This window comes from Hetaerina americana, unplaced genomic scaffold (genome assembly GCF_022747635.1).
Source record: "Hetaerina americana unplaced genomic scaffold, ioHetAmer1.1.p SCAF_29, whole genome shotgun sequence".
In the NCBI taxonomy this organism is placed as follows: Eukaryota; Metazoa; Arthropoda; class Insecta; order Odonata; family Calopterygidae; genus Hetaerina; species Hetaerina americana.
Genome location: NW_027286863.1, coordinates 4,641,705 through 4,657,714, shown reverse-complemented (window position 1 = coordinate 4,657,714; position 16,010 = coordinate 4,641,705). Strand labels below are relative to the sequence as shown.

At 42.2% G+C, this 16,010-nt stretch overlaps 1 protein-coding gene across 1 annotated transcript in view; it reads right to left on the bottom strand.

Moving 5' to 3' along the window:
• The window catches only part of LOC139689885 (uncharacterized), a 144,564-nt gene that overhangs the window by 30,962 nt on the left and 97,592 nt on the right, over positions 1-16,010 (bottom strand). Inside the window, exons 2-5 of the mRNA XM_071586991.1 lie at positions 6,963-7,222; positions 3,050-3,176; positions 2,200-2,417; positions 1,391-1,561 (exon numbers count right to left, since the gene is read on the bottom strand). Of these exons, the coding sequence (XP_071443092.1) occupies positions 1,391-1,561; positions 2,200-2,417; positions 3,050-3,176; positions 6,963-7,164 (718 nt within the window). The 5' untranslated portion in view covers positions 7,165-7,222. The remainder of the gene's footprint in view (positions 1-1,390; positions 1,562-2,199; positions 2,418-3,049; positions 3,177-6,962; positions 7,223-16,010) is intronic.

The following is a 16,010-nucleotide window of genomic DNA, read 5'->3' as shown; positions in this document are numbered from 1 at the left end:
TCGTGGGGTATTTGTGTAGATTTGGTGTAGACGTACGCTATTTTGCGTCGTTTTGAGGCCCTTCTTGCGCTAAATTTACCAATTGAAAAGCGAATGGTTTGGCGGACAGAACCAAGAATACTTGTACTTGACTGACAATTTGTAATTTCATTGGCGGTCACTTGTCGGCCTAACTGGACAGAGAAATGTCACGATCACTCTCGAATGCTGCCGTTGATTGCAGTGGGGTTCAATGGTGCAGTGCAATCCACGAGGTTGTTCTTCACGTGCCGCGCAAGTGAGTGCCAAAATCAAAAGAACAATCAAAAAGCTACAATTTTTATGGGCGCAGCATTCGTGGGCACCAAATTATGAAAAAGCGCCGAAAATCCCGATGGATTTTACCGTGCTGGGGTGCTTATTCAAGGAGGACTCAAAATTGGCGGGCCTCGACAATGGAAAAACTACGGCTTCGTGGCCTCCTCGAAACAGAAGCCAAAAATTATATAAAACATAACACCTGATGTACAAACATTATTTGATGAGGTTCTGCAAGGTTACTCAGGAAGACTTCAATAGGTACGTATTTACTCTTATAAACTACAATAATATTGATATGGAATACGAAGCAAGCATGCAATCAGCGTATTTTTCGAGGAAATATCTTTTCTTGGATGTATAATTCTTTTTATTTTCATACAAAATAGTAAATACAAAGATATCCATTTTACGGGGAAAAATTTATGACAGCGTTCAATCTCACGCATAGATTTCCATAAGTAGATCAATATTTCAATAAGATAGATCAGATTTGATGTATTCCTTGGATTTTAGCTGCATTTTCAATTTTTACGTCTTAATAATAGCGTTTTATGCCCACTTAATTTATCCTAGGTTATCCGGCGAGGTAAAATGGTATGAAGAGCATCCAAATGGCACGAGAGGATTTTGCCCTCAGCTTCCTGATTGTGACTTGTCACTATTCTATTTTAGTGCTTTTTTATCTCCGATTCTTTGAACGCTCTCAAATATTCCAAACTTGAATCATTAGTATTAATGGTATTAAATATTTATAACTCAACTGAAATATATTTATTATTATATAGCACATAATCTGCCAGAGGTATATTTTAGCCTAATTTAAGGCGACCTATTCCCAAATGCCTTCAAGCAATTTTCTTGTTAGAATAAATAATGCCTGCCTATTTTTATGTTTTCAAATGTGAGATAAATAATGGTTTCGAGACACTTCAAGACCGCTTCCTTTAACCTTCACCGCAAACTTAAAAGAGAAGTGCTCATCATTTAGTAAAAAAGAGTCCGCATTTTTACGAGCGCGCCACCCATCGCATGAAAGGCAAATGAAACTCGCGATCGTGACGAGGCGAAGGTTGCGCATCGCATGGCTCACCTGACATTTGCGGCGTGTGCGACACGTCGTGCAGGATGAACTCGCCCCAGACGGCGGCCATCGCCATCAGGTGCGGATGGGGCAAGTCCACGTCCCTGTGCACCGCCAGGGACACTTCACGGGCACTCGGGAGCGGCTGACCTTTGGAGTTCTGCCGGGGTGAGCTCACGCCTGCAAGATGGACGGAGGTGAGGGGGTTACTGGCGGGTGCACCCCTCGGCAATTGACTTCCTTCCACCCTCGGTCATGCATAGTCATGGGCATTTATTCGCGTGAAATAGTCTCCGTTAGAGAGGGAATTCATCAAAATAAACTATTCTTTCTGGTGCTTATCACAGAGGTCAGCATAAACTGGGACTCAATCGGTTTGAATTACTTTCCTTTTGATACTCACTGGCTGTTCCTAGCTGTTTTTTTATATTGTACAGCCTTCAGGAATGAAAACCAGGCTGGAAATGAAGACATATAAACAGTCACTCCAAAGACTTATCGTAGCTAAATAGTATCGTGGAATCTACGTAAGGCTAAGGTCACAACGTTAACACTTGTAGTGCCTCCTCAAATATACTTGCTTAAGGGAATACGATAAGAGGCAACCACGATGATTATGGTCAAAATTATGTTTTTATCCATAAAATCTGATAATTTTTTGATACAATTATATTTACAAAAATCAGCAATGAATTTACTCCATAGACGATGGGCAGAAATGTTTCCGCTTCATGTGCTCATGCATGTGAACATCAGTTAACCAATGTAAAGGAATTATAGCGTGATTTCATAATTTTCATAAAAGGTGGAAGCATTACCGTCACTGTAGTCGGGTGGCAAGAGCCGCAAATATCTTGTGAATGCGTTTCCCCATCGTGGATTCTGGACGTTGTTACAATAGCCACTGAACGCTCTGTATTTTCGCGGCTGACAGGGATAGTCGACGGCCAACGGGCAGTGCTCTGGGCCCAGCTCCGAGTGGCGGACGTCCATTACAGGCAGGCCGAAGCTCACTTGTTCTCTGGAGAGCCTGTATCTGGAGTACAACGGCATTAAATTATCATCGATTGCGTCATTAATTTAATCAAATATATCGCTGAGGAGATTCAACAATAGCAGAGCAGAAAAAGACACGGGGGCACTGCGGGCATTATGACGCCCAACGGTGCCAACAAATGAAGTAGGTAAGGAATAGATTACTTGGTTGGTATGGATTATCATGTCACTGACTGAGCATGTCCCGATAGAACATAAATATCGACAAGAGCTAAAGATTAGGATATTTTAATCCCGGTAAAATCAAATAACTTTTTTCCTTAAAGAGTTGCGACTTAAAAGGAGAATTCTGAACCAATCGCAGTTTCAGACGTGGCATGGTGGAATCGATATCGGATGAATGCCCAATAGCTACAATTGTCTGAACTCAATTCATTTCGGCCGAGGCCTCTATAGTTTTAAACAAACCTCAAGTGATGTGATCTCCGCTTGAACATTACGTAAAAAGTTCATGGTATCACCAAGGTCATGATACATTAAGTACCAGTGATGTCAATTTTAATCATAGGTCATTAAACGGGGAAATGACGTTTTATTTATTATTTTTACAATTTTTATCCACATAAATGTAAAAAGAAATCGACTTTGAAATACTTTCTAGCCGGGACTTACTTTTGCGCCATATGCTTCGTCGTCTCTTCGGCGATAAGGGCCATTTTCGTCAGATTCCATGTCGCTGGCTTGGCCTTCTGGGCCGATGCCATGAACCATGCTGGCGTACCTGGTGCCTGCTGAACCCCTGAAAAGCATAAGGAACTCTGAGCGCTTCTTCTTTCCTTAAAGACGAATGCCAGAAATATTAACTGATTTCAATACAAGTCGATAAGAAGCAGCTCGTAAAGCAGACAAAATCATCACATTGGTCGGTTATTCCATAATTTCTGCCGAATAGTAACATTTAAAGTATTGTATTGCCACCTATTGTTTTATCGATGGCAATCAATTATAAAGACGGCCGGAAATCGCATCGGCATGGTTGGAATAATTCCATTTTCGATGAACCTGGATGAATATGTCGCCGCTGTGGTCAACAGCAGTTTGCAAATTTAAAGTGGCGATAACGTCTGCTCTAAATCTTTGGGAAACAATCTGCCGGCCCGAAAAACCTACGGATATTATCTTCAAGTACTTTAAACATCCCCCCAAAGCTCATAGGAAAAGACAATAAAGCAACTATAGAACGAGACGATACTAAGCCATGGCAAACTCAAGGAAATCACGGGAGGTGCCGCGGCAGTAACTTCTGACGGAGTCACCCCCCATACGTGCATTACAATACAACACTTTCAAAAAGTAAGCATCATGCCCCGGGTCAAGGCGAATATGTCATTCAGTTAAGTAAAGGGGTTCATTACCTACTGGTCTTACTCGGGTGCTTTTTAATGTGTTCCATATTTTAATGCAATTTGGAAATTTCGGTAATTTATCAAAAAATTGGCCACTCTTTCAACTAACAACAATGAAGTAATTTATAAAATATCCAAATTTCAATTAGTATTACTGTTCTCCTTTAGCCGATAAACAAGAATAGGTAACCAATCGACGGGTGTCATTTTTTCCGCCCAATTATATGATAATTAACAAGATCTGAAATTCCCTGGAAAGGGTGCGTATGCCTGTTAAGAAGCAAGCCGCAACATTGAAGACCAAATCTGAGCCGCTGATTCGGATGTCAAGCGATCATTCGTGAAATCTGTCGCGAGTGCTGGGAAAGTTCTGGGAGAGGAGCAATTGAGAGAAAGCAAAGAAATTCGCACTCGGGAAAGATCACTCGGTCTAGAAATTAGGGAAAAGAGAGACTGATAGTCTAAGAAACGGGAAAATACTAGTCTTGATGATGTTATACAACTAAGTTTACGAATGAAAAGTTAATGGAAGGAACGAAAAATTTGCCGAATGACGTCACTAAAGCACACGAGGAAACAAACTGGGATGAGATGAGGTGAAACTACGAGTGGAGGCACAGGGATCGAGGGAAAGAAAGTAGCGCTTTCCATCTCCCTCTTCTGAGAGAACAGATGACCAGAGATTATTTCACAATAAAAAATGAAAAATCATCTCCATGAAGTATTTTGACGGGCAGTTCGGGAAACACGTGACATTTTATGGCAGCACATTTCGTTCTGAAAACCAATACCCAGGGCCGCGATCTTCTGGTGAACTGGAAGATGAATATTTTGTTTGCCAACGGAGAGGGATTGAATTTCTCTATTTCGAAGATTCATACCGCAAAAAAGTCTCAGCTATGAAGAATATGAGCAAAAACATTTTTCTCCTTTACCGTTCCGTTAAGAATCGCCACGGTAGTTCTAGAAAATAGACATTTGTCTCCATGTCATTTCTGTCGTGCTTGCTAAAATTCGGACAGATGGCACGATGACCCACCCCTATCGGCTCCGGCGGTTAGCCAAGTGTTTTCATTGGAGCTGGATATTGCGCAGCCGCAGGTTCACACTCCATGCGTATATCCCAACGGGTCTCGGGCACAATGGCAAAAGGCGAAGCGTACTTTTCCTTTTCCAAGCAATACTCCGAACATGCGACCGGGCGGCTACGCAGACGGACATTAGTCATGAGCCTCGGACACGCTGAAAACAGTGTGTCGGTCAAGCTGTCCGTAGCAACATGTTGAAAGGAAAAACTCGTTAGGTGAAATTTTGATGGATACGTGTTTTCTCCAACGAACTGCGAATAATAAATGAGGAAAAAACGCGTATTTTCTGTACTTAACACCTTTTGGTGTCACGTTCCCCTCCTCATGGAGTGCATGCGCGCCCGTCTCCGATTCCACTGAAGGCAAAAGGACGATTTCCAAATTCAGGCCCGTGACTTTGTTTGACCCTCGTGCTTCGAATGAACGAGAGAGGGATTCGATTGCTTTCGAACATGACAATGGGAGAGGCTAAGCATCCCACGCTTAGGGAGTTGCCTTTATAGTGTTGCAGTGTTTATGAGTATTTCCGGTTATTAATCATAGTTTGCGTTGTGACCACTGAGCGTTTTCACGAATACCCACGAAAGCACATTTTCCCTCGGATGGTGAATTGAAAATGCGTCACTTTTACTTTCCCAAGCAATGCTCCTCTCTTAGTTAACGACCTGGTATCCCTAAACCTAAGTGTGGGTATGTGGTCGAAGTACCCGTGTGTACGAGGTGATGTATAATTGAAGCGCATGGCCTTCATCATCAACTTCTTGAGGCCTACTCGCAATAGAAACGTCTCTCTTTTCATTTCTCATTCCTTCAAGTCGGCGTACGATGTCAAGTCCATTTCTTGCTCCATGCTTTCGAAGGAATCAGATCTTTATCCTCCCCTTAATTTCTTTCCCACCACTTTACTTTCTAGAAACTGATTATTCATTAATATGCGTATGTTCAATCAGTTTTGCTCTACTTTGCTTTTGTTTAGAATCTATTTTCTTTCAAATCATCTAAATATGTTGCATCACTTGTCCCATCTACCCAGCTTATTTTCGCCAGTTGCCTCCAGAACCATATTCCCATTGCCCTAATCTTCATTCTTCCTCTTTCATGGAGGTCCAAGTCTCACATTAAAAAGAATAAACCACTCATAACGAACTTTTTGGTAAACTTTATCCCGGTCTCCATGCTTACATGATTGTTAATTAGCAATTTTTTTGTTTTGAAAAGTTTATTACTTAAAGACCATACTTCTCGGATTAATTCAGTTCCGCATTTTTTCATGATCACGTAATCATGTCTCCCCAGGCAGCAAAATATTTCAACCCGATCCAAGGCTCTCCATATTTGTCAATTTCAGCGTTTTCCTTTACATTTCCTATTACCGCTATCCCTTCCTGTTGATTTTAATTTTTAATTTAAGTGTCTAAGGTTTTGGACAATATTTTGAACGTCTTTTTCATAATCTGTGATTATTGCTATATCATCTGCAAAACGTACACTGGAAGTTCTTCTAATAGCTTTTGGTCTTCTACTCCATTCTTTTGCTGGTATTCTCTCCGGTAATTTCGGTACTTGTACAAATACAATCATTCTTGTATCCCTTCAATTGAGGGTAGTTTTAGTCATTGTTTGGAATTGTAGTCGCCAGTCAATTATAGCAATGCTTGAATTTATATTTGAGCATCTATGGATGGTGCTCCCTATTACGCACACTTGCGGCTGCTTTCGTGGTACTGCATACTTGGCGATGTAGAAACCATTTCTTGCTAATAGAAAGAGTTGATCCTACGACCATATACCCAAATTTTGGTTTATAAGCGGAATAATTCTTACATTACATTACATTTACATGAGATACTGAATTTGCTACTTTCGGACGGCAAATGCACGTATTTTTGATACAAAAGCTTACCAAACATTACGAAGCACATGCACTGCACCTCTGCGCCACCAAATGTTTCGGCGTCTTCTTGTCGCACCATCCCATAAATATGTAAATACTCGCTCCTTAACGCCTCCGACTCTTTAATTATTACACTTTAAGATGTTTTGAATCATATTTTCCGGGCCTCTTAGATTGCATATTTTGGCGGGACTCACCTTTCCTGGCGATCAAGGGTTCAAGCTTCTCGATCCGATCTGAAACGATGGCGTGCGCGCGACCCACGAACTCCGAGATGTCCTCGGCCGTGAGGTGCGGCATCGACACGTGGCCTTCGGACCCTCCCGCCGTCTGCACCCGCCGCGTCCGCTCCCTGCTGGACCCCCGGGACCTGCCATTGGTGAGACTAGATGTGGACATTGAGTCAGCATGTCTGGCGAGGATGCATGCGCAGATGATGCAGGCGACGACAGAGCTCCTGGAAAATAACCGAGAGAGAGAGAGGGATTAGTTGGGGAGGAGTTGGGCGACGGTTGGCCGATGTTGAACCGCTACGAATAGTGACAGAGATCATTATTGTTTGAGACAATACATGAAAATATCAATAGACAAATTTTTAAATCTTAATCGAAACTCATTTCATAATTAATTGAAACATTTCAATTTGTTGGCGAATAACTAAATTTAGTGAACTACCTCCTCTTTGCTCGGCCTCGTGGTCCCTGTTATTCACATTTCGTATTTGAAAATTAACACATTGCTCAGAACTAATTCCACCAGTTCGAATAATTTCTGCTAATATTGGCCTCTACCTCCGTTCTATTCCACTTTTTTTTCTTGGCTTGCATAAAAGTGTGTCCGATTCTGAGAAACGAGCATAATATTCAGGCCAATGCTCACATGATTGCCTCACTACGTCATCAACACAGGCTTTCAGCAGGCATCCGGAGATCCTCTGCCATTATTCCTTTGGAATCCCTTGCCGTCATGCCTTCCATCACTGTTTCTCCATTCTCCGTGGAAGTTCTCCCCACCCATGAATACGTTCTCCCTCCCATTAAGGCCGTCTCTAAACTATTGTGCCCCAGGACATGCCCGACTCATTTTCATCCTGTCGATATCTCCCTTAGACATCTCTCTTCACCCACTAGAGGGCTTCTCCATTCTATTGCCATGGTAATTCTACAGGATTATGTTTTCTTCGCTTTTAAATTCCTTTATTCATATTATTGGCGACAAAAAGACTACTAAGACTAATATCTAAATATGTATGCTCCAGTTCTTCAAATAAAATAAAGACTTGATATATAAGTTAGCCATCAAACCATAATAGACCATTATATAAGAGTTCAATACTCTGAAGCCTGTCAATTAATAAAGAGATGTGGGGTGTAAATGGAAGCCAATACAAAAGATCCTAGTAAACATCAGGAATAGACATCCTGATAGGCCAAGTTTATTTGTGACTTAGGTGAGATGTAACGTTTGGTAATCTGGGATTTAATTCAACAAGATGTTTTTGCGGACTCATAAAGGTGGAGCTCAGCCAGATCTGAGCCATAAGGCGTGCGAGTAGGGAGAGCGAGTTCACTGCTACGTTCCACTCTCCACGACTTGCCAACAAATTTTACCGCTTGGATTTTTGGGTCGGCCGTCGCAATAGTTTTGAAGCCGCCACCCTATGGCCATCATGCACCCTAAGTGCTATATCCACTGGGCTACCCCCTTTCCTGATGATTAGTCAGAATTTATGTGCCGTTGGCAAAAGTTTCCCAGAAGTCAAACTTCCGCGCTCACGCTGCATGCTTTTTCATTTGAATTTCACTGTTGAAGTGGCTTGGAGATTCTGTCTCTATTCATGGCATATTAGCGATAGCTCACTCACTCTCCATTTAACTCGTCTCCAGATTTTTTCTCCTCCTCCCTTACACGCATGTCACTGAACAATGGCGCGCCCCGAGCGATGTCAGCCAGCCCTCGCGTCCGGTCCTCGGGGAAGCTATAACGTCTGACGTATGAGAAAGTGAAAGTTAGTTCGCATCAGAGATACGATGACTCACCAGGGACGGCGTCAAAATATTATTCCTCTCCTTCGCTACGCCTTCCCCGCTTGGCGGAAGCTGAAACCCATCTACGGGACGTCAATTGTGAGGCGATTGGGTATCGAGTTTAGAGAGCAGAGGCGATGGAATGGGATGGGGCCCAGTGTTACGCACGTCGAGTATGCAAACTAGTTTTTCCTCCAACTTCACCCACCTCTTTGCTTTCGCTCGTAGGCCTCGGGAGGATTTAAGTCCCGGGGCAATTTTTAAGTCGCTCATCGATAGATTCCGTCGAGTCACGTTGATTACGCCCACTCCGAAGGAAGGTTTATCATCCGATGAGGCTCTTTGTGCACGCCCCTGTGCCAATCAGTATTTCAGTCAATATTCCATCCCTCGCTGTTTCTGGAGGCCCGATGCAATCTTCCGTTTTTAATTATGGCTCCAGGAAATGCCTGAGCGGAATGGATAAAGTTTGGTCCGTAAAAAAGGCGTCAGTGGATGTATTCATATCCTCCTGAGGTCCTCTGGACAATGTGACGCGCGAGCACATGTGGCGCAGCCGGCTATCATTGCGGCTTGTTTTCCAAAGAGTAAATTAATGCGAATTTTCCATTGCGCAAAAAGCTATTGGATTAGCTCGATGCAACCGTTAATGTGAAAAGGCAAAGTTATATCCTTACTTATTTCTCCCAAATGTCTGACACAGACCAAATTCAGCCCCCTGATATCTCAAATACAAGCGAAAATAAAGCAGACAAAGCACATCTGAATTTCCTCTTCATAAAAAGATATTTACAAAGTAGGTACATTATTTTCCGACTACTTACGCCACATATCTAAGTTATAGCATATATGTGAGCAGTTGAAAATTAAAGGTAAAGGTTTATTTTTTGGTTCCAAAAATATTTCATTCGAAATAAATTTAGTATCTCTAAACCTAAATACATGGATGCTAATCATTCATTCATGTCGAAATTAATAGGCATAAATTATCTAAGTATTTGAAAATGTATTATTCCCCGTAAACTCACTTTTAATGTACATAATACCGCTTCGCAACGCCTCAATACCTTGAGAAAATTGTTTTATACACACTGCAATATACACGAAGATTTCCTCGCGTCCTTCCTCGACAGGCGTCGATACCAGAAAGACGAAAGGAAGGTAAAGAGAACATCCCTCTTGAATTAGCCACGCCTCTACTTTAAATCTCAGATTTCAACATCATAACAAGTTTGCAAGGGCAATAGTCAAGTAATATTGGTTTAAACTATACAATATGAGAGGATGATGCTCTCACTGAAATATGGACCTACAGCATAATTATAATTTTGTAAAAATTAACGCCTATCGAACACGTGGATAGCCTATACGATCAGGGAAATTATTTGAAGGTAAATTAAAATAAAGATCGCCCCGTTCACATGTAGGATTTCATGCATCGACTATATAAAATCATTATAAAGTTAAATGAGAGTTTGAACAATATTTATCTGGAATTGGAAAATTCATTTTCATTTCAACGCCTTCCCATTCCATTAAAATAGAGCGGTGAGCTGGCAATCGGCGACGCTTTTCAACATACCCAACAGCAAGCTTTCATTCTCAAGCGCGCGCACGTTGAATAAAGGGTGGACGTGCGTTCAAAGTTGCCACAGGGACATTTGCAAGGGACATGACTTCGAAGCACTCGGAGATATCTCCAGACAGCGTCACTTTCATTTCAAAGACTCCCTCTTCCTAGGAGAAGCCGTTCTTAACATCCGATTCCGACGATTCACCAACCCAAGTGACCGCACCGAAAAGTCTAAGGGGTACAGAGACCAGGAGTAGGAAGTGGCGAGTGTCCAGGGGTTTGCTTTTTAACCGCGAGCGCCGTCATTACGTGAGGGGCGCTCTCAATCTTCGCGTGGGTCTGGGCGGGGGGGAAGGGCGTTGAAATTGACCGCCCCGTCTGCGTCGCACATATAGACGGGTGAAGGCCCGTCGTCCGCCTCTGGAGGAGACGAGGAGTGCGCGGAAAGTTACCGGGACGAGAACTCAACCACGACTTCCCCAATCATTTCTTTGAATTTGCGAAAGAACTCCTTCGACACAGTTTTACTATTCCCCGCGTTTGCCTTGAAAATATTAAGCAATGTTCTATCGGGTTAGGACAGGTTTTTTATCGGTCATTGCATTTCAAACTACTGTTCTTGAAAATCCTAATCCACATGGCACAAAATAGATAAAATTCAACTCCACACTAGATATTATAATAACTCATTCTTTAGCTCTGCATTCTTTTCACCTTCCTTAATTCCATCCAGAGAGCCTGTTCCTTCCTTTCCACTACCTTGCTTTCTCAGTATCCCCCCCTGTCTATCTCCGATTTCAGCATCTTATTGCCTCTCATTATATCCTCTGCATTCACCAATTCCTCTGTATTCGATTTTTTCCAAAGAGCCATCTCTTATCTCGTGAATTTAAGTAACACTGGGTGAAATAAACTTATCATCATTTATTTGCAAATCATTCAATTCTCACTGCCATGATTTTAGCATACAAATATCATCTTTAGGCGTCCAGTAAACACTCATAACAGAGACCTGATGTGCACAGAAACGCCTCTTCATGTGAATTCTCAACGGAGTATTCTTCCGTGCACAGACACGAGCAAAATAAATGCATAAGACTAAATAACATGTATCCATGCTATTTATTCTTATCATGATAGAGTTATTCCCTATCAGAGCCAGGTGCAACCTCTAAGAACTTAGAGCAGGGGAGGCTGAAATTGGCCCTGGCAGTGCATTTGGTAATTGCTAAGTGATATATAATTCCTGTGAAACTATTTGCTGAAACAATAACGGAAACCATCGGACCTCTCTAAGACGAAATTTACGCTGATGCCTCGGAATTGAAAGTCCGAGTTTAAAATATTTTTATTACGCAGCGCTCAGTCACAGAACAAAAAGATAAGGAAAGTAACAATAAATAACAAAGCATAACCACTGAGGATCTAGTTTTAAGAGTTCTTCTCTTCGAATAAAATACTATTGAACACCTGCATTATGGTTCGCGCATATTCGTATATTCGTATGTTATGAGAACTCAACAACACACTCAATTCATCAATGAATAAATGTGTACCAATTATATACACGATATATTAAAACCTATCAACATATTAAAATTTATTCGCTGTCGTGAAAAGAGTTTGACTTCAATCGCTTTTCTTCGCAATACATACTAAAAAACCAACACAACACAATGTAGGCTAATATAGCTTGTAGTTATTGGAAGATATGGCTTGGTGTAACTAAATGTTTTTCTATCGTGAAAGAGTCTTCAATAGTTAACTGGGTAGTAGTAGTAGTAGTTTTGAGGAGAGGCGACCGACAGCTGAGGTCATTTGCGCCACAGGGGATGGACAGGAAAGGATGAAGGGTGGAGAGAAACCCGGCGTTGGTTGCGTGCCTATTGCGTGTGAAGAAAGGGCAAGTTTACATACGGAATACATTATTTAACATTAAACTCTGTTTTTGTTTTAACGTTTTCAATTTTAGAGAAGCGGTCACTAGTTATTTTCAAATAATATGCAGGGTAGAAATAAGGGCGCCATTAATCGTAGGCGTGGTATAGTAGCAGACACAACACATATACTCATACTAGTATACAAGGATCTACAGTAGTAGCAGACTAGAATCGAGTGACAATTTCCTTGCACGACTTTTCTGGTTTGTATTCTAATGACTAAACCCTCATCAGTATAATGGTTTTGGTGAACTCTTGAGAAATCGCAGAGCAACCTGCAAAAAAAGTTTTCCTATAACTGCACGTGAGTATTCATGGCGCACTATAATGAATTCGTAATCCGGATGCCCCAGGGTTAGGAATTACGACTGGAGAAGTGAGTTCGGCATCAACAGGGTCAAATATAACCAAGTAATACAGTATTTACGAGTCCAGCATGATTTAACCGTCCAAACTTGAAGAAGCGAAAGTGCGTCCGCTTAGGGGTTATCCGAATGTTATGTCCAGTCAAGTGAAGGGACAAGTGGTCAAGATCGAAGACCGTGGAGACGCACGCCTGGAATAGCTGGGGAGCAGAGAGGATTCTTGGGAATAATCCAAAGTAGCGAGGAAAGGCCGATGCAAAGTATTTTAATCGGCGACGAAGACCCTGATGAAGACTGCGGCGTAGGGCAACCGAGGAAGGAAAAGGGCCGGCAGGTAGGACGGAATGAATGGAGATAGAATTTAAGCATAAATGAAGAAGGGCTAGATGCAGAACGGGTTGTGTCGTGTTAGACAACACTAACAAATTTTAGCGCATTCCGTCTCTGTGCATTAAAAAGTATGCCTTAAAAGGGAGACTACAAAATAATGACGATGGATTTAGTACCGAATTTTTAGGTTTAATTCAATGACGTCTCATTCTCAGAATAGGGTGGAATACTATAGATTTCACAAAAACTATAGTTGCTTAAGGAAATAAGTTGTAGAGTTAATATTTTCTTGCAAACGTTAATTTTCTTCTACTCAGTCTTTAGTAAAGAGGTTTTTTTCATTGCACCATAATATGCCCAGGGTAGATGATCTTCCTTTAATTATTCTTAACAGTTTCATAACCTAGGGAGGCTGAAGTGACACTGCAAGAATGCTCGGAAATTCTCCTACGCATCATTGTAATTCAATTCGACTTGTCTACAATTTTTCCGTCCGCTCGACTGAGTTTGACATACGAGTACGTGAAAGTGGCTGCGCAGCGCATGGAATCTGTGCCGTAAACATGACGTGGTTTCATGAAATTTAGTTTGGAAAATTTGCAGAAAATAGGAGGACCAAATACTGTCATACGTACCGAATTATCATCACTTCATTGGCGTGTGGAAAATAAGAGTAAATTGTTTTTTTTCCGTAGAGACAAGATAAACAAAAGAAAGAATTATCTTGGGTGTTCGAAAAATCTCCGAGATTTTGTGGGAAAGGAATAAAAATAGCCGGGGCACGAGCGATCCAGGCGGCTCACGGTTTCGCAAATGACGAAACTCGAGCCTCCCGAATCTTCAGTCTCCTTTGCGCGACACGTGACGTAACGCATGACGTGGGGGCCGTAGCGCACGCAACAGTGGCCCGGGAGTCGCTGGGATCGTGGGAGGTACCCGACCGCGGATTTCCACGCGCACTTGCGTCGCGTGTGAAATGCCATGCCGAGCACCGCCACCTGCGCTTGAACACGGGCTTTCGGTCTTCAAAGCTGCACATTCACACGGGCCACTCCCTCCCCGGACGAGGCGAGCGGGCCGCGGGTGGGAACGGACTAAACTCCGACTCGCATTCAGCCTCATTTTTTTTCATTCAACGGCGTAGACAAATGGTGTGAATTACATCGTTTGAGGGTGTTTCGTGGAAGCATTCCATTATCCCTTTTTCCCCTTTGCCCGTCCGCCGCGAAATTAAAACGCGCAACGCTTCTAGCGAAAGAACGTACGTGAAGCAATTGCACCCTCGTGGTGGGGATCTCATTAATTATTGTTGAAATATAGGTGGGAACCAAGTGAAAGGGTAAAATGAGGGAGGGCGTGGAATTTGCGCATCATATTATTCACTTTTCGAGACCGATGAACAGGTGAAGTAATGCATTACGAGTATTACGAAACGAAGATGCCTTGAGAGACGGTCGATGCTTAAAAACGAGTGTGCTTTGGCGATTGGTTATGCATGACGTCACTCGCACTTGGTAAATTCAAATGGTGAGCATTTTGGCGTAACTGCTAGGCACAAAAAAAGGACGTGGCGATGAATTGGATAGCAAAATTTCGAAATGCTGAATCCCAGTCCATGCACGTGAATATGGATCCCACGCTATAATTATAATTAATTTCTTGTGTAGAATCACAATTCGACAGCGGAATAGTATTGGGGGTCAGGCAACGCCATTATTTCACCTCAATCAAAATAAACATATACCGCACAATCATGCCCATTTGCTTCTACGCAATTGATGAAATGTCACTCGAAGGTTAAATGCAACAGGAATGTGTAAATAAACCGCAAAGTGTCTTGGAAAGTAAAAACATTCCATCAAGGCTATAAAACATGACCCAAACATCATGGCCTTGTTTTTTTCTGGGTTCTCACGGGCGGTAATCTCAGCCGAAACCGATGCCAATGAATGGCAGGGGATCGGTCGCACGGAGTGCCTGACTAAGCTGTCTGGCACTCTCTCAGTCATTTCGATCTTTTAAGTCTTGATTTTTTCAACCGACAGAATAAAAGGAGTTGATTTCGGAGCCAGACGTGCGTGCTTTCCTCAAGGATGTGGCAGGGATCAATCTTTCGAAGCATTATGCAAGCAGTTTGTTCAAGCTACGCGCTATGACATATGGCTTTTTGCCTTTTCCTGGGGAGTACTCAGTTGAATTACTCGTCTGCACTTTCTACCGTAATTTCAAGATAAGCACGCGTCTACTTAAACCTATTTAGGATTTTTCCATGATGATCTCAACGAAAGAAGTCCCTACGTGACATGCTTGTTTAAATAACGGCCAGGTATAGCATGGACATTTTATTCCCTGCTTAACCTTGCGTGCCTATCGCATTCGGTGAGTGTAATCGATGTGATACAAAAGGACTAAGCGGTTGAAATTTCACGGAGGAATAACTCACAAAAAAGGCCTGATCATTCCAAATCTGAATCAAAAAGCTCGAATATTGACAAGAAAATATAAAAACATTGAAAATATGCATTAAAACATTCGACCCCAACGAAGAAGTCGTACCAAGTGTTCTTCCACGGGCCAGACAGGTGTCGAATAGTACTTAAATTCCCTCATAAAAAATGTCCCACTGTCTATTTTGAAAGTTGGAATTTTCCAAAATCATCTTTCAAGACGGTTTACTATCGGGCAGTTCTATAGATAAAGAATCACATCTTCTTTGCTTGGATACAGTTTTGAAAAATAAAATTTGAATTTTTTAAAGCAATACAGGCAGGAGAGAAACATACGGAACTCATTTTGAGATTTTGTTCTCCTGAATCTTGAATTTAAACTTGAAAGTAGCATTAATCGATATTCGAAAGGCAAAACCTGAGGTACAACCTTCCTCCACCCCTCCGGGGGCCTGGGTTTGAATTCCGGGGGTGGCGGGATTATTTCCCTGGTACCCGTTTCCCACTTGGAGTGCCGCGTGGAGAGCACTTCCAGTGAATACACCGTGCAGCGGATGGGACGT